The sequence below is a fragment of the Phalacrocorax carbo genome, chromosome 27 (genome assembly GCF_963921805.1).
Source record: "Phalacrocorax carbo chromosome 27, bPhaCar2.1, whole genome shotgun sequence".
NCBI lineage: Eukaryota > Metazoa > Chordata > Aves > Suliformes > Phalacrocoracidae > Phalacrocorax > Phalacrocorax carbo.
The window spans coordinates 3,073,757-3,088,180 of NC_087539.1; the positions used below are offsets into that span (position 1 = coordinate 3,073,757).

The window sequence follows — 14,424 nt, forward strand, 5'->3', positions numbered from 1 at the left end:
TTCTGCCTCTGGCTTCCTCTGAGCTCCCACCCCACCTCTGATTTAATTTCCCTCCCTCTTTTTGGCCTGGAACCTCCCTTTTACAGCCCTAAAGTGGGTTTAAAGCCACTTTTGCAATGAGGTATCACACTTGGCGTGGTTCAAATTTGGGTTAGATTGTCCTTGTGCCGGGGCGGAGGTTTCGCTGCTTTACCTCACTGTGTTCCCTTCTGCACTGATAAAACAAATAAGTGATTATTTGAGACCATTTTACCTGTGAAATCTTGTGTTTTCCTTAGAGATAAGAGCCGAAATGCAGCAGGTGCTTTTTTATTTTTTTTTTTAACTGGGTGGACCAATAATCACCTCTATCACAAATGCTGTTTTCCAGTGGCTGCTCCATCAGTGGAGCAAAAACCTCGATGCCACAGGTTCACCCCCCAGAATAGCCTCCATTTCTTTTTAAAGCAGGGAAAAAAATAAAGCTGTTTTGACCAGAAGTCAGATATTTTTTTTACAAACCATGCTGCTGTTTCATTTAACCTCAAAATAATGCCCCACGGAGGTTGTGTCCGGTCTCTGCTCCAGTGCTGGCTCTCCTGGGGGGTGGGTTTTATTGGAGGGGGTTAAGGTCTTGCCCTGCATTTGCCTCGATTTCCCCATCCCGGGGCGATGCAGGAACCGTTCATGTGTTGGATAAAACTCCCAGAGGCACCCTGGGGATAAGTGTGAGGCGAGAGCCGCAGCTGGGGTATCTGCGGCGCTTGAGGCTGGGGGAAACTCGTGACAGCGTTGCCCGAGATGTGCAGAAAAGGAAGACGCAAGAGCAGGGCAGCATCTCCCGGGGCTTTGGGCCGCCTGCCCGAAGCCGAGGGAGGCCTGGGGGGCACCCAGGGCTTTTCATCCCTGGCTTTTGGGGCCGTGTGTGGTTTGGAAGAGGGACCAAGGCTGCACAGCAGCGCTGCGTCACCTGGTTTTCTTCCCGTTCCCTCCTTCTCCGTCCCATTTAAAGCCGCTGGCGGCGCGGCCCCGCCGCAGACGAAGCCCCGCCGTGGTCCAGGATGATGCTGCAGCGCGTGCTCCTCGCCGCCCTCACCCGCTGCGGTGTGTCCTCCGTGGGAAGCCCGTGGCCTCGTCAGCTAATGACGACCCCCCCCGGTTGCAATTCACACCCCCGCTGTAATTCTCTCCCGCAGGACGCTGCTCCGAGCAGGGTCTCGATGGGGTGCAGCGGGTGGTCGGTGGGACTGAGGCGCCTTTGCACTCCTGGCCCTCCCAGGTGGGTCCTTCCCGGGGTCAGAGAGCAAATCCCTTCGGGGCCTCGTCTCCCCGAGACCATACGGTGAGACCCCCCCACGTCTCGCATCCCCCCCTCCCCAGATCTCCCTCCAGCATTACTCCAGTGGCAGCCGGCATCACACCTGCGGAGGGTCCCTCATCCGGGAAAACTGGGTGATGACGGCAGCCCATTGCGTGGATCGGTGAGTGGGCACAGCGACCCCACCTTCCGCTCATAAAAAAGATGGTTTCCACCAAAAACCTCTTCAAAGAGAAATTTTGAAACCCAGAGAGCAACGGTCCTTTGAGGTCTTTGCTGGTCCTCCTTAATGGGGTTACGTGGACCATCTCTGGGAGCATCTTCTCGCACTGACCCTTTCCATACCAGCTCCCCGTTAAAATAATAATAATTTATGGCCTGATCCTGTGTTTTCTCACCTTCCTGGCAGTAACTTGAAATTCTGTGTCGTGGCTGGCGATCACAACCTCTACGCGAAGGATGGCAGCGAGCAGATCTTCAGCGTGCGCAAGATCATCATCCATCCCTACTGGAACAGCAACAACGTCGCTGGGGGGTAACGCACATGGGGAGGGGGATTTGGGGGGGGGGCAGCGTCGCTGGGAATGGGCGGGGTCCTTGCAACACCCTCTCCCCCGTCTCGCCAGCTACAACATCGCCCTGATCCGCCTGTCCAGCTACGCGACCCTGAACGGCTCTGTGCAGCTGGCGGTCCTGCCCCAGGAGGGGTCTGTCCTGCCCAACTACTACCCCTGCTACATCACGGGCTGGGGTCTCACCCGCAGTGAGTGCCGACAGGTCGTCCTGGCCCTAAATCACCCCAAAAGCATGGGAAATGTGGGGAGCTGAATGATGTTTTTAAGTCCTTTGGGGTCCCGGGAGCATCACACAGGGCTTTGCTCTGGGCGTGGAGGTGCCCAGTGTCGGCTGGGGCCGTGCCAAGGTTGGGGGGGATTTTATGTGGGAAAAGGGGCTCGGTGGCAGCTACGGGCCCTGCGTCGGTGAGGGGGGTTTTGCCGAGTCTCGCAGGTCTTTGCTGGCGCCACGTTAACTGGCGCTTGGTTGCATGCAGCCAACGGGCAGCTCTCCGGCGTCCTGCTGCGGGCGTACCTGCCTGTGGTAGACTACCAGGTCTGCTCCAGCTCCTCCTACTGGGGCTCCACCGTCAAGCCCACCATGGTCTGCGCCGGCGGTGACGGCAAACGATCCGGCTGCCAGGTACATCCCGGCTTTCCCCCGCTCCCGCATCCCACCGCCATCCCCGTTCCTCCCATCTCACCCGGGTTCCTCGGTCCGGCAGGGCGATTCGGGCGGTCCCCTGAACTGTGTGGTGAACGGGCAGTACCAGGTCCACGGCGTCACCAGCTTCGTCTCCAGTCTGGGCTGTAATGTCGAGCACAAACCCACCGTCTTCACCCGCGCCTCTGCCTACATCTCCTGGATGACGAAAGTAAGGCGGCGGCGGGGCTCGCGCGGCCGTGGGCTGAGACCTGGCGCTATCGTTGCACCGATGCGCTGGCTCTATCCCTGCTCAGCTCGACCATTGCTTTGCTTCTCCTTCCAGGTGATGGACAAGAACTGAGCGGTGGCAGAAGAGCCCGGTCGCCGGCCCGGGCGATGGACGTCATCTTCCCGCTGGTGGACGCTTTGCCCCGCGGCCTGGCAAGCCTCTCTCCTCCAGGCCTCAGCATTCTTTTCCCCTCCCGTATTCCAGAGCATCTCTTTGGCCACGTCCCTCCTCTTCCTCGCACCTTAGGAAAGAGCCGTGGGGAAAAGCAACTGGTGCCGCCCTCTCGGGGCAGCCGGAAAGTCCTTGGGCTAATGGGAAAGGGAAAGGGAAATGCAAATGCCCTCCGTGGGCAGCAACGCAGCGCCTTGGGGGTGCGGGGGGGATATGGGGGGATCCAGCCGGAATTTCCCCGTGCTCCTAGCTCCATTTCTCTTCCAAAACCGACCTTCCCTGCAATGAAGGACATTGGACTTGGCGGCTGTTACCGCCTCACCCCACAGCTGCATCCTGGAGGAGCAGACTGTGCCGCAACCCCACTTGGCGTAAAAAGCCAGCACCGAAATCGCACCAAAAGCCAAATTTAAACCCCAAAACCAGATGCTTGTGGAAGAATTAAGAGGCGGGCGCAGGTTCCCCATCATCCATTTGGCCGCTGGGTACACGGGGGAGCCTTTCCGGGGGGCAGTGCAGTGGGGGTGCCCGGGTGCTCGGCGGATGCCGGCAGCCGCCTCGCCTCGAACTTCCTCCGTAGCAAACATCAAACCGCAGCGCGCGGCTGCGAGCAGGAACCCAGCTGCAGCCATGGCAGAGGGCAAGAGCGGGGGAGCCGGGCTCTTCGCCAAGCAGGTCCAGAAACGGTTCAGCCGGGCGCAGGAGAAGGTACGGCACGATGCCCACCCGCGACGCCCAGCCCCAAAACCCCTTATCTTGTTTTACTCTTTAATTTTTTACCACTGTGGCACTGAGGGGGTGGCACAACGGGCACCGCTCGGCACCCATGGGTGCTCAGAGAGTGTTAATTTGGGCGTTTCTGGGTCAACGTCATCATTGCTCCAAGGCCTTGGGCTCGATGACATCTCCCAAAGGCCTCCAAGCTGCTTTGGCAGCTGCCGGGTTCTCTATAAGTGGGATTTTTCCACCCAAAACGCCTTCTGAAGGTTATGGGGGTTCTTGTGCTGATGGCATGGGGTCCCTTGGGCTGGATGGGGGTGAGGGTCCCCAGTGGGACCCCGTGTGGGGGTGGTCCCAGGAACGCTGGCATAGCTTGCGCCGGCCGTGCAGGAAGCGAGGGGGAAGGGCTCCAGAAGCGGCAGGAACGGGGCGATTCTCAGCTGTTTTGGGGTGGTTCAGAGATGTCTCTTTCCCCTTCTCTCCCAAAAAAGCAGGCAGTGACTCCTATTTTGGGGGTGATGCAGAGGTCCCCCACCCCCAAAACCACACACGCTCTTGGGTTTCCGGGCTGGGGCTCGGTGCTAAATTCAGCTCCCCCACAGCTGTATCAGCCCAGGCCAGGCTCCAGCCACTTCCCAGGGAGGGGGGTCTAATATTGCTGGACACCCCAAAGCTCCCTCCCACATGGCCCCGGCCTCGCCACGCTCCTGCAATGGTGGCTCCGGAGGCAGCCTTTGGCCACAGACCATCCTCATCCTCGTCACAGTGTCACCGGGGCCCGGTGTCACTGCACCCAGGGCTTCATCTGCACGGGTAGCCACGTGCGTGGATGCTTCGGGGTACACAGGGCTGCACCTACAGGGTTTTATAGGGTAGGGTGGTAGGTTAGCACCCAAAAAGTCACCGTTTTCCTCTAAAAAATAAAAGCACCAAGGGATGTGCCAAAAATATCAAATCCCCACTCGGCGTTGGCTGTGCCTGATCCTCAGCACCTGAGGGGGATCCTCAGCATCCCCCCGAGGGGGGCTTTCGCCAGGGCTGACCCCCCTCCCTGCGGGAGGCAGAGCCTGGTGGGCAGCGCCGGGCTCGGGGCTGATGGCTTTTCTCCATCTCTCTCCATCCCAGGTTTTGCAGAAATTGGGCAAAACGGTGGAAACCAAAGATGAGCAGTTTGAGCAAAGCGCATACAACTTCCAGCTGCAGCAGGTCGCACCGGGGAGTGGGGAAGGGGGCGGGGGGGGGGACACCCCTGTACCGTCCCATGGCCCCGCTGCTTCCTGGGGTCCCTCCATCCCCGCCGGGCTCGTGGAAATCACCGCAAGCCCTCGGGGACGGCCCTGACCTGTCCCCTCGCCACGTTGCTTTGCAGAACGAAGGCAATAAACTCTACAAAGACCTCAAGGCTTTCCTCGGCGCGGTGAAAGGTACGGCACCCCGTCCCCGTAAACGTGCCGGGGAAACCCTGTGGGGACCACAGGGACCACAGGGATGCAGAGGAGCTGGGAGGGGGTTGAGCATCACTACATTTTCCTACCCCAGATAATAAATAATAAGAATAATAGATAATACTAAAAAACTAATAATTAATGGCTAGTGATAAATAATAATAAATAATATCTCCGCATCCCCCGGCGGGGCCGCAGTGATGCACGAGAGCTCCCGAAAAGTGGCCGAAACGTTGCAGGAGATTTACAGCACCGACTGGGACGGTCATGAGGAGCTGAAAGCCATCGCCAGTGTGAGCCCTTTGACGTGCCCCCGCTGTCCCCAAGGGTCCCTTCGAGCATCAGGGTGGGGGGCCGGCGAGCTGAGCTGGGGGGTTCCCTTGGGATGAGCCTGGCATGTACGGCTGGAGGGGAGGCTGGGGGGAGAAGCCAGGCATTATACCCCCCTCCCCCCTTTTTCTGCCCCGCAGAGCAATGACCTCCTGTGGGACGACTACGAGGCGAAGCTGGCCGACCAGGCCCTGCGGCTGATGGAGAACTACCTGGCTCAGTTTGGGGACTTTAAGGTACCCCCCGTATGCGGTGCTGGGGAGGGCGGGGGGCCGGCTCCTGGCTCACCTTGCCCCCCGCGCAGGAGCGCATCGCCAAGCGAGGCCGTAAGCTGGTGGACTACGACAGCGCCCGGCATCATCTGGAAGCTCTGCAAAGCGCCAAGAAGAAGGACGAGGCAAAAATCGCCAAGGTCGAGCCTCCTGCGGCACCCCCCGCCTGGCGCAGCCCCCCATGCCCTGGCTGTGCCGGCAAAGCCACAGCCCCCCTTCCCTCCCCACAGGCCGAGGAGGAGTTTAATAAAGCCCAAGCGGTGTTTGAAGACCTGAATAGGGACCTTCGGGAGGAGCTGCCCGTTCTGTATGGCAGGTACCGGGGGTGGCGTGGGGCCTGGGGACATCGCAGGGGCTGGGGGACATCATGGGGGCCGGGGGATGTCGCAGGTCTGGGGGACATCAAAGGAGCTGCAGGACATCAAAGGGGCTGGGGGACATTGTGGGGCTGGGGGACATTGCAGGGGCTGGACCACACCACAGGGGCTTGGGAACATCACAGTGCTGGGGAACATTGTGGGGCTGGGGGATGTCACAGGGGCTGGGGGACGTTGTGGGGCTGGGGGATGTCATAGGGGCTGGGGGACATTGTGGGGCTGGGGGATGTCACAGGGGCTGGGGGACGTTGTGGGGCTGGGGGATGTCAGAGGGGCTGGGGGACATCACGGGGGCCAGGGGACGTTGCAGGTCTGGGGGACATTGCAGGGCTTAGGACATGGTGTGGCTGGGGGACATCAAAGGGGTTGGGGGACACTACAGAGGCTGGGGGTGTTGCAGGGGCTGGGGGACATCACGGGGGCTGGGGCAGGTACGTACCCCTGGGAATGATCCTGCCCGGTTGCCGATGGCACCTTCAGCCCCTGTTTGCCAGAGGGGTGGCAAAGGCAGCCCTCCCCCCCCCTGCCCACGACCCCTCCTGGGTCCCCTCGAACAAGCACCGTCTGAGCACGAGGTCCCCAAAAACGGGTCACTGAGCCCCGGGCTGTGGGCGGGGTGCGGGCGCCGGCGGGTGGGTGCAGTTTCCCCCATCATGGTGGCGAAAAAGTGGGGTTTTCTGCCAAAAGGCGGCGGCAGCGGCGGGGTGCCAGCCCCGAGGGACATCAGCCACGGGCGGCTGTGAGAGCCGGGAGGTGGCAGCACCATGGCTGCAGCAGGGCGGCCCCAGGGACAAATGTCCCAGCCCGCTGTGTCCTCACCCCGAGGGTTTATTCACTGTTCCCATCCCCATGGGCACCCTGGAGGGTGGGTGCTCGCTGGCTGGGTGCTCAGCACCCCAAACCCCTGCGGGAGACGGGTCGGCACCCCCCGACACCCCCCCACCTCCCGCCGTGTTTTCCCTCCCGCAGCCGCATCGCCTGCTACGTGACCATCTTCCAGAACATCTCCAACCTCCGCGACGTCTTCTACAAGGAGATGAGCAAGGTGGGGGGCAAGGCAGCACCCCAAAACCCCTCTCCCCTTGCCCCCCCCAGCAGTCTCGCAGCCATCCCCAGGTGCTCCAGCTACACCGACGCCGGACACCCGCCTCGAGTCCTTGCCGCTCTTCTTTTAATTTAATAATTTAGAGCAGCTCCAGGGTGCTCGTGGTGCTGCCGGGTGATGGGTGGCACCGGGGGGACCCCTCTGACGCATTTCTCTCCCCCTCCCCGCTCTCCTCGCAGCTCAACCATGACCTTTACGAGGTGATGAGCAAACTGGACAAGCAGCACTCCAGCAAAGTCTTCATCATTAAAGGTGTCCCCAGGTGAAGGAGGGGGCGAGGTCCGGCGGGGTGGGGGGCTTCAAGTGGTCAAATCCCTCCCCCACACCCAAAAAAAACCGCAGAGGGATGATGCAGCCCCTGTCCCATAGTCCTGGGGTGGGTGAGCGTCTCCCGACGCTGGGTTGAGGGCGCTTTGGTGATGCTGGGTTAATTAATTTGGGTTGTTTGCCTATCGTGCTGGATGGGGAAGCATCACCAGCACGCCAGGGCGGTGACACCGCGGTGCCGTGAGTCCCCAAGGGTGATGCTTGTGGGACGTGCCGGAGACGGTCTTAACCCGCTCTGTCCTCCCCACACACAGCAACCGGCGCTCACTGGTCATCTCCTCGCCGGTGAGCCCCCCGGCCATGTTCCCCTGCCCGGGGAAGGCGCCGGACTGGCAGCCCGTGGTGGAAGCGGAGGCGACGGCGGAGTCCCCCGGGGCGGGCAGCGGTGCCACCGACGCCGTCTCCAACGGGGAGCTGGGTGCGGCCGTCCCGGGTCCGCCACCGGCTTCACCCGCCAGCGGTGGGTCCCTGTCGGAGACGGCGTCGGTCTCCAGCGAGGAGGCCCCCGAGCCCAGCCCCAGCCCCGAAGCTCCATCCGATGCACAGAGAACATCGGTGGCAGCCGTGGAGTCGGGCGCCGACTCCCCTGGCCTCGCCGAAAGCCAGTGTCCGGAGCCAGCGGGAGCTGCCAGCGGGGTGCAAGTGGGGGCCGAGGGCATCGCCACCTCCCTGGCATCGCTGATTTTATCCGAGGCGCTTGCCCAAGCCGCTGGCACCGCGCCACAGGAGCCAGAAAAAGCCACGGCCGGGCTGGAGGTGAGCAAAGCCACGGGGGACCCCCGTCAGCCGGACGGCACGGCCACCAGCAGCGAGGGTCGGGCACATCCCGGGCAGCCGCCGTCCCCAGCCCCGGCCGTCCCCTGCGACGCCCCGGCTCCCGCAGCGGAGGCACCGGCGTGTCCGTCCCCGGGCGACGGGCAGGAGCCGTGCCGGCTCGGCGGTGCCGCGGGCGAGCACAGCGACTCCGAGGAGAGCGTGGAGATGATGGCCATCGAGACAAAGGTGGCCAAAACTCAGGTGAGAAAGTTCTGGCGCCGTGGCGGGGGGATGCCCAGCCTGTTCAGGCACCCAAGCTGTGTTGGGGGGCAGCCGGAGGGGGTGAGGGGTCATGGGGCCGGGGAGGTCCATGGGGCAAATCCAGCCTCGTGCAAATGATGCTCCTCTGCTGGCAGATGGGGCTGGATCTGGCCCTCGACACGGCGTCAAGTGGCTGCACCAGGGACAGCGGTTCCCCCTCTGGCTCCCCAACCGAGGTGGGTGCAGCGGCGCTGGTGGGGGAGGCGCCAGCCTGACCCCCCCCCAGCCAGACTCGGTCCTTCTTGGGTCTGGTTTAATTGAGGTCTCCATCCTACCCGGCTCGGTGGCACCTCTGTGTCTCCCCCAGGAGCAAGGCTGTCCCCGGACACCAGAGCAGGACACGAGCCAAGACCCCCCACCTGCAGCAAACACCCCCCAGGACCCCACCGAGACCCTCACCTCCCTGTGAGCCCAACGCCCGGCGCGGGAAACGGGCATCTTACGGTGCCACCAGCAGAAAGTTGTTTTACCGTAACTGTAACGCGCTTCCCACCCCCCACCCCGTCTGAAATAAAGGCAGAGGGCAGAAGAGGCAAGAGGAGGGTGAAGATGCCAGCGAGGCCCGAATCTCTGTCCAGCAAAAGCCCGTCACTGGCTGGGCTGGGGGGTGCCGGGGGGTCCCTGCCCGCGGGTTTACAGTGGCCAAAGCCAGGTCTGGGAGCGGTTTGTCACCCTGTTCTCCCCCAGCACCCAACGCCGCTGTGACTCAGGAAAAAGGCGTCGAGCCGGTTTCACCGGCTCCTGGAAAATGTGCTGCCTTGCAAAAACAAAACAAAAAAACCCCAAAAACGTCCCCGATTTTACCTCCCTGTGCCGCAAAATCCCCCCATGCCGAAGCGAAGCCCCGTTGCCCATCGCCACCCCGGTGCAAGCGTTTGCGTCGCCGCCCCGACGCCGGGCGATGGGCTGGCTCCCCAGCGAGCGAGGGGTTAATGCGGGAGGTATTTCTGGGTTTTTATCATCGTTGCAGCCAGACTGGAAAGGTGAGGCAGGAAAAGGGCAACGCCTTCGCCTGGGCGAGACTCGGAGCCGCACATGGTGCCGGCAGCCGCTCGCCCCGGCGCAGCGGGCACAGGTAAGAGCTGGGGTGGGGGGGGGTTGGCTCCTGGGGTGACACCCCCCCTCCCCCAATTCACCATTCCCCAGGAGGTTTGGAGGGGTTTGGCTGCACTGGGCATGGTGATTTGCACCGGGGGGCAATGGGGTCGTGCCACGAGGGACACCGAAGTGCGGCTGGTTTGGGGGAGAAGCCGAAACGTCGGCTCTCAGCCGGGTGTTTTCCAGTTGGATTTTAGGCGAGCGGGAAGGGAAAAGGCCTGATCCTGCCACGGCGAGAGCCAGAAAGCAGAAATCCCTGCGGGGAGGCCAAGCGGCTCGCAGGGCAGGGCGGCACATCGCTCCCCGGAGACCCGTCCTGGGGTGACGGAGGAGAAATGGGGGCGCGCAGGCTGCGGGAATGGTTTGCTCATCCCGCCCTCCATCTGCCGGGAATGGGAATGGGAACGGGGCGGGGGGGATGGGGGGCTGCGAAGGCACTGCTGAGCATCCCCGACACCGGGCTGCGCCCGACGGAGCTTGTGAGGAGCAAAGCTGTGGGGCGGGGGGGGTTCGCTGTGGGAACTGCTCTTGAGCAACTTGGCCCGAGAGCAAGAATGAGGAAGATTATGTGGGTTGTTGTTTTTTTTTTTTTACAACCCCTGCGTCGCTTTTAAAAACACATGGCGATCCGTACGGGTCCAGCGTGCTGGGGAAGTGAGTCACCCCCCCTCCGCCAGCCCCCCGGCACTGCCGCCGCGGGCGCCCGGAGGCTCCGACAGCGTGGCGACTGGATCCCGGCCCGGCAAGGTAACCCTGGCGCTGCAAAATATCCCGTGGTTTTCCATGCCACGGAGCACGGGGCTCCTTCCCGGCTGGTTTTGGCAAGCTCCTTCCCGGGATCCTGAGGCCGGAGCGGTGAGGGGGTATCCGTCCCTCCCCCGGGGACGCAACGCGGGGAGCTTTGCTTTCACCACCACTGACATTGTGATGCTGAAGCAAGTCTTTCCCCCGGCTAAAATCTGGTTATAACCTTTGGGGGGGTCCCAGGACTCCATTTTGCAGGTGCTGTGGGCACCGAACTGGCTTGTGCTTCCCACTGGCAATGCCGAGCGCTTCCCAAGAAGCCCTCTCCCCGAGGCGCCCGGCTTGCACCGGCTCCCTTTCCCTCAAGCAGCACCTTTTCCTCTTTTCCCTTAAATCCCAACCTTACTTTTTGGGGGAAATTTCACGCGTTTCTTGCTCCAAAGCCACCCAAGCAGCGGCTGCTGCTCCGTGGGAACGTTGTGGTTGGCTTTGGAAATCGTGTGTAGCTCCCCAACGCCCCGACGTTGCTGCTGGAGGCGCCCAATGAAGTTTAAAGCAAAGCTGGATTTAATGCAAAGCTGAGTTTAAAGCAAAGCTCGGTTTAAAGCAAAACCATGTTTAATTCAAAGCTGGGTTTAAAGCAAAGCTGGGTTTAAAGCGAAACCGTGTTTAATGCAAAGCTGGGTTTAAAGCAAAGCTGGGTTTAATGAGTTGGTGACTCGCCCCAGGCTGAGCTTGAGTCCAGGGGGAAGTTGTCGTGCTCTGGGGGAGCTGCCAGAGACCCGGGGCCCCGGTGCCCAGCCGGTGGGAGAGGAGTCCCACGACCGTCCGTGCGTGCTGCTGGGAAGGGGGGGAACTTTTCCCGTGACTCTCTAAGCCCGAATGTTTGCACTCTGGTAGCGCTCGAAAGTAAAACCTGCTGTTGTAAGGGATGTTTTGCAAACACCCGACAGCGCCGTGAGTCACAGGGGCACCATGGGACAACCAGGGCAGGGCCAAATCCTTAGAAATTCATCCCGCTTTCCAAAATCCGGGAGGTCGCCGGCAGGGTTGGCGTCACCCCGTCCTCGTGAGAGGCATCCCGATGGCACGGCACGGCTGCGCTCCCGGCTCCCTGCTCCGCATCCACGCTCCTGGGGTTAGATTTCCTTTTTTTTAAAAAAAAAAAAAAAAAAAAATTAAATTTTATTTGCTCCTGACATCTAGCGGCGCGCTGCCGCAGAGCCGCTGAGTCACTTGTGCCCGAGCGCCGGAGCCATTGCAGAACAGCTTTTCGGGGTGAGGGGGGGGGTACGAAGGTTGTCCATCCACCTCGGGCAGAGCTGCCGAGGTCGGCTTAGCGGCTGCTGGCCCGGCTGCAGGCGAAACCTTACGGCTGCGGCATCGACCTCAGGACCCCGATCGGAGCATTTGCAAGGATTTACGGGCGATTTGAAGCTCTGGAAGTGTGAGACTGACTTGCAGGGTCGGTGGCTGGGTTTTGGGGCGCCTTCCCGCGAGCCCGGCGTGCCCCAGCCCACTCCTCTCCATCAGCCCGAATAAAAGCTTCGCTTTGCTTAGCGCTGCAGCACCGCCAGCATCCCCCCCTCCCCGCGGCTGTGCCCTTCGGGGTGCTGCGTGTGAATGTATCACCTTTATTCCTCTTTTTTGGGTAGTTCTGAAGGACCCCAGACCTTCGCCTGGACAGAGCCGATGCGATGGAAGGAGATCAGCCCCCTCTGACTGCAGGTGAGCGTCCCAGGACAGCTTTGCCGGGCTGTTCATGCCGTATAATCCTCGGCAAGGCCTTGCACGGGGCCACCGTGTGCCCCGCTCAGCTAAGCCTGGCTCAGAGCCAGGTTGGGACCAACCTTGCTCACCTTCTCCTCTCCCACTTCCCGATGCTCAATGAGGAAGAGCTGACAACCCCTTCCCTGAAGAAGGCTCACACGCCACCTGTCCATGAGGAAGCCAACACCGTGGTCATCGCAGGTAGGGGCTCTCCTCGCCGGATCCACCCCGTTTACCAGCTCGGTACCGACCGCTCGGGGCTAAACCCCGCTCCTCCCTCTGCCTTTCCCCCGGCAGTTGTCATCACGCTGGTGTTCCTCACCCTGCTGACGGTCCTGGTGGTGATCATCGTCTACCTGTACAGAAACAAAGGCAGCTACCTCACCTACGAGCAGCCGGTGGCGGAGACCGACGTGTCGGTGCAGATGGAGGATGCTCCATCCAAAGAGAAAGAAGAGTATTTTATCTAAGCCCCCGGCGCCCGCACACACCTCCCCGCCGCGCTCGGGCCCGAGCTGCCTCAATTCCCTCGAGGTGGGGATCTACAAGCTACTTTTTTTTTTTTTTTCTTAATTTATTAAGCCAACCATGGAAGGAAAAATAAATAGGTGTGTGTCCGAGCTTTGCCCATGGCTGCCCGGAGCAGGCCGAGGGCAGGCGGCGCTTCAGCTCGGCGGAGGAGAGCAGGCACGGCCGCCCGCACCCACCCGACCTCCTCCCTCCGGTGCTTTCTAATACAGCCCAGAGACAAACGCGTGCAGAGTCGCTGTTTTCTTTTCCTTATCTCAGAAAACAATTACGTTATTCTGCTGATGATTTAGGGGAGGGGTCATTCGCGTGGCTCATTCGGAGGCTAAGGTTAAGCGTGCGTGGTAAATAGGCTGATGGATCCTGCAAGTTACAGAAAGCCCCATTGTAGCCATCAAACCCCGGGGGAAGCTCGTCCCGGCCCCGAGAAGCGCCTGACCTCGCAGGGCCCGGGGAAATCAAGAAGCGGAACAGGTTTTGCTTCGTCTGCAGAGGCGGCTCCAGCACCCACACGTAGGCTCAGGCAGGCGGAGACCCGAGTTTTCCTCTACTTTTGCCCCCCGCACACGGAGGGGCCGAGGAGCAGCTCCAGGCACCCCTCGCCCGCCTCGAGGGCGGCTCCTCCTTTAAATCACCCCCCCCCAATCCCCAACCCAAAGAGGAAGTTCGCAAAATAGCAGCAAAGAGGAAATAACTGGAGAAACCCTAAGGCTTGCGATGGGCAGGAGCCAAGGGGTTTTATTTGAGGTCTGATGCAAATCTGCTACTTTATTCAAATTTTCAAAATAGTCTTTATTCTACTTTTTTTTTTTTTAGTATAAAAAAATCCACAAGTTAAGTGCACCACAGTGTATACAGAGAGAGACGTAATGCTGAACTTCCATAACAGTCAGTTGTATGGTTAAACACAACATATACAAGACACAGATTTAGAGTAAACTGAAACCTCAAGATAAAATATATTTGAATCTGATATTTTTCTTCATAAAACAAAACAAAAACCAAAACATTGAGGATCCCTGAAATATTCTTCTTAACCCTAATAAGACTTCATTATACCCAAGTCATTTTTGAAGTATGCGTTCATAAAACAACCCATTAACCAAGCTAATTTGCGTGGTGATTGACAGTTGCTACACACCCTCGTACAGATGGTAACCAGCCTCTCTGTTCGAACCACAGCCTGAAGGAGTTTTGGTGTCAAGACACCAGGTTGAGTTCAAAAAAATAAAACCAAAAGAAAAAAAAAAGAAGTTTGTTTATTAAGCATCGTTCTAAAAGCCTAGTTAGCATCGAATGAAATGTTCAAACATGAGTTGCATTGTGTTTCTGGCACCAAAGCATGGCTTTGATTAGATCTAATGTGCAAAGAAATCCAAGATTACTTGGAGTGTATATAAAAACAACCAAAAACCCCATGATACACGCCAGCTGCATAGCTTCCTGGAGGGAACCGGCGGGCGAATGCGAGCACGGAGTGCTTCGAGGGATCCGTTCTAGAGTGAGGTCAGGAAGAAAGAAGCGCCAAGGTGCCCTCCCCGCTAGCGGGAGGCAAAGCTTGCCTCCGTTTCTATCTACGCCGGGGAAACGTGGGTGGTTTGTGGCTCTGGGTCCGGCGGACCGGCACGACCGCGGAGGGATGGCAGAACCGGACCCGCTCCCTCGCCCACCCCA

The 14,424-nt window shown here is 60.1% G+C and overlaps 3 protein-coding genes across 3 annotated transcripts; all 3 read left to right on the forward strand.

Annotated features, from left to right (window-relative positions):
* The first annotated feature begins 1,043 nt into the window (after positions 1-1,043).
* Positions 1,044-2,903, forward strand: CELA1 (chymotrypsin like elastase 1). Its single transcript, XM_064474202.1, has 7 exons — positions 1,044-1,083; positions 1,176-1,258; positions 1,360-1,460; positions 1,707-1,832; positions 1,924-2,060; positions 2,349-2,494; positions 2,577-2,903. The coding sequence occupies exons 1-7, from the start codon at positions 1,044-1,046 to the stop codon at positions 2,856-2,858; spliced, it is 915 nt and encodes a 304-aa protein (XP_064330272.1). The 3' UTR covers positions 2,859-2,903.
* Positions 2,904-3,469: 566 nt separating this feature from the next.
* BIN2 (bridging integrator 2) lies at positions 3,470-9,160 on the forward strand. Its single transcript, XM_064474201.1, has 12 exons — positions 3,470-3,665; positions 4,803-4,883; positions 5,047-5,101; positions 5,321-5,415; positions 5,593-5,688; positions 5,757-5,864; positions 5,955-6,040; positions 7,071-7,146; positions 7,386-7,468; positions 7,788-8,550; positions 8,706-8,786; positions 8,918-9,160. Exons 1-12 carry the CDS (start codon positions 3,501-3,503, stop codon positions 9,017-9,019), a joined length of 1,791 nt encoding a protein of 596 aa, XP_064330271.1. The 5' UTR covers positions 3,470-3,500; the 3' UTR covers positions 9,020-9,160.
* A 2,945-nt stretch (positions 9,161-12,105) lies between these two features.
* Positions 12,106-14,060, forward strand: SMAGP (small cell adhesion glycoprotein). Its single transcript, XM_064474204.1, has 3 exons — positions 12,106-12,180; positions 12,349-12,423; positions 12,520-14,060. Exons 1-3 carry the CDS (start codon positions 12,150-12,152, stop codon positions 12,690-12,692), a joined length of 279 nt encoding a protein of 92 aa, XP_064330274.1. The 5' UTR covers positions 12,106-12,149; the 3' UTR covers positions 12,693-14,060.
* The last annotated feature ends 364 nt before the right edge of the window (positions 14,061-14,424 follow it).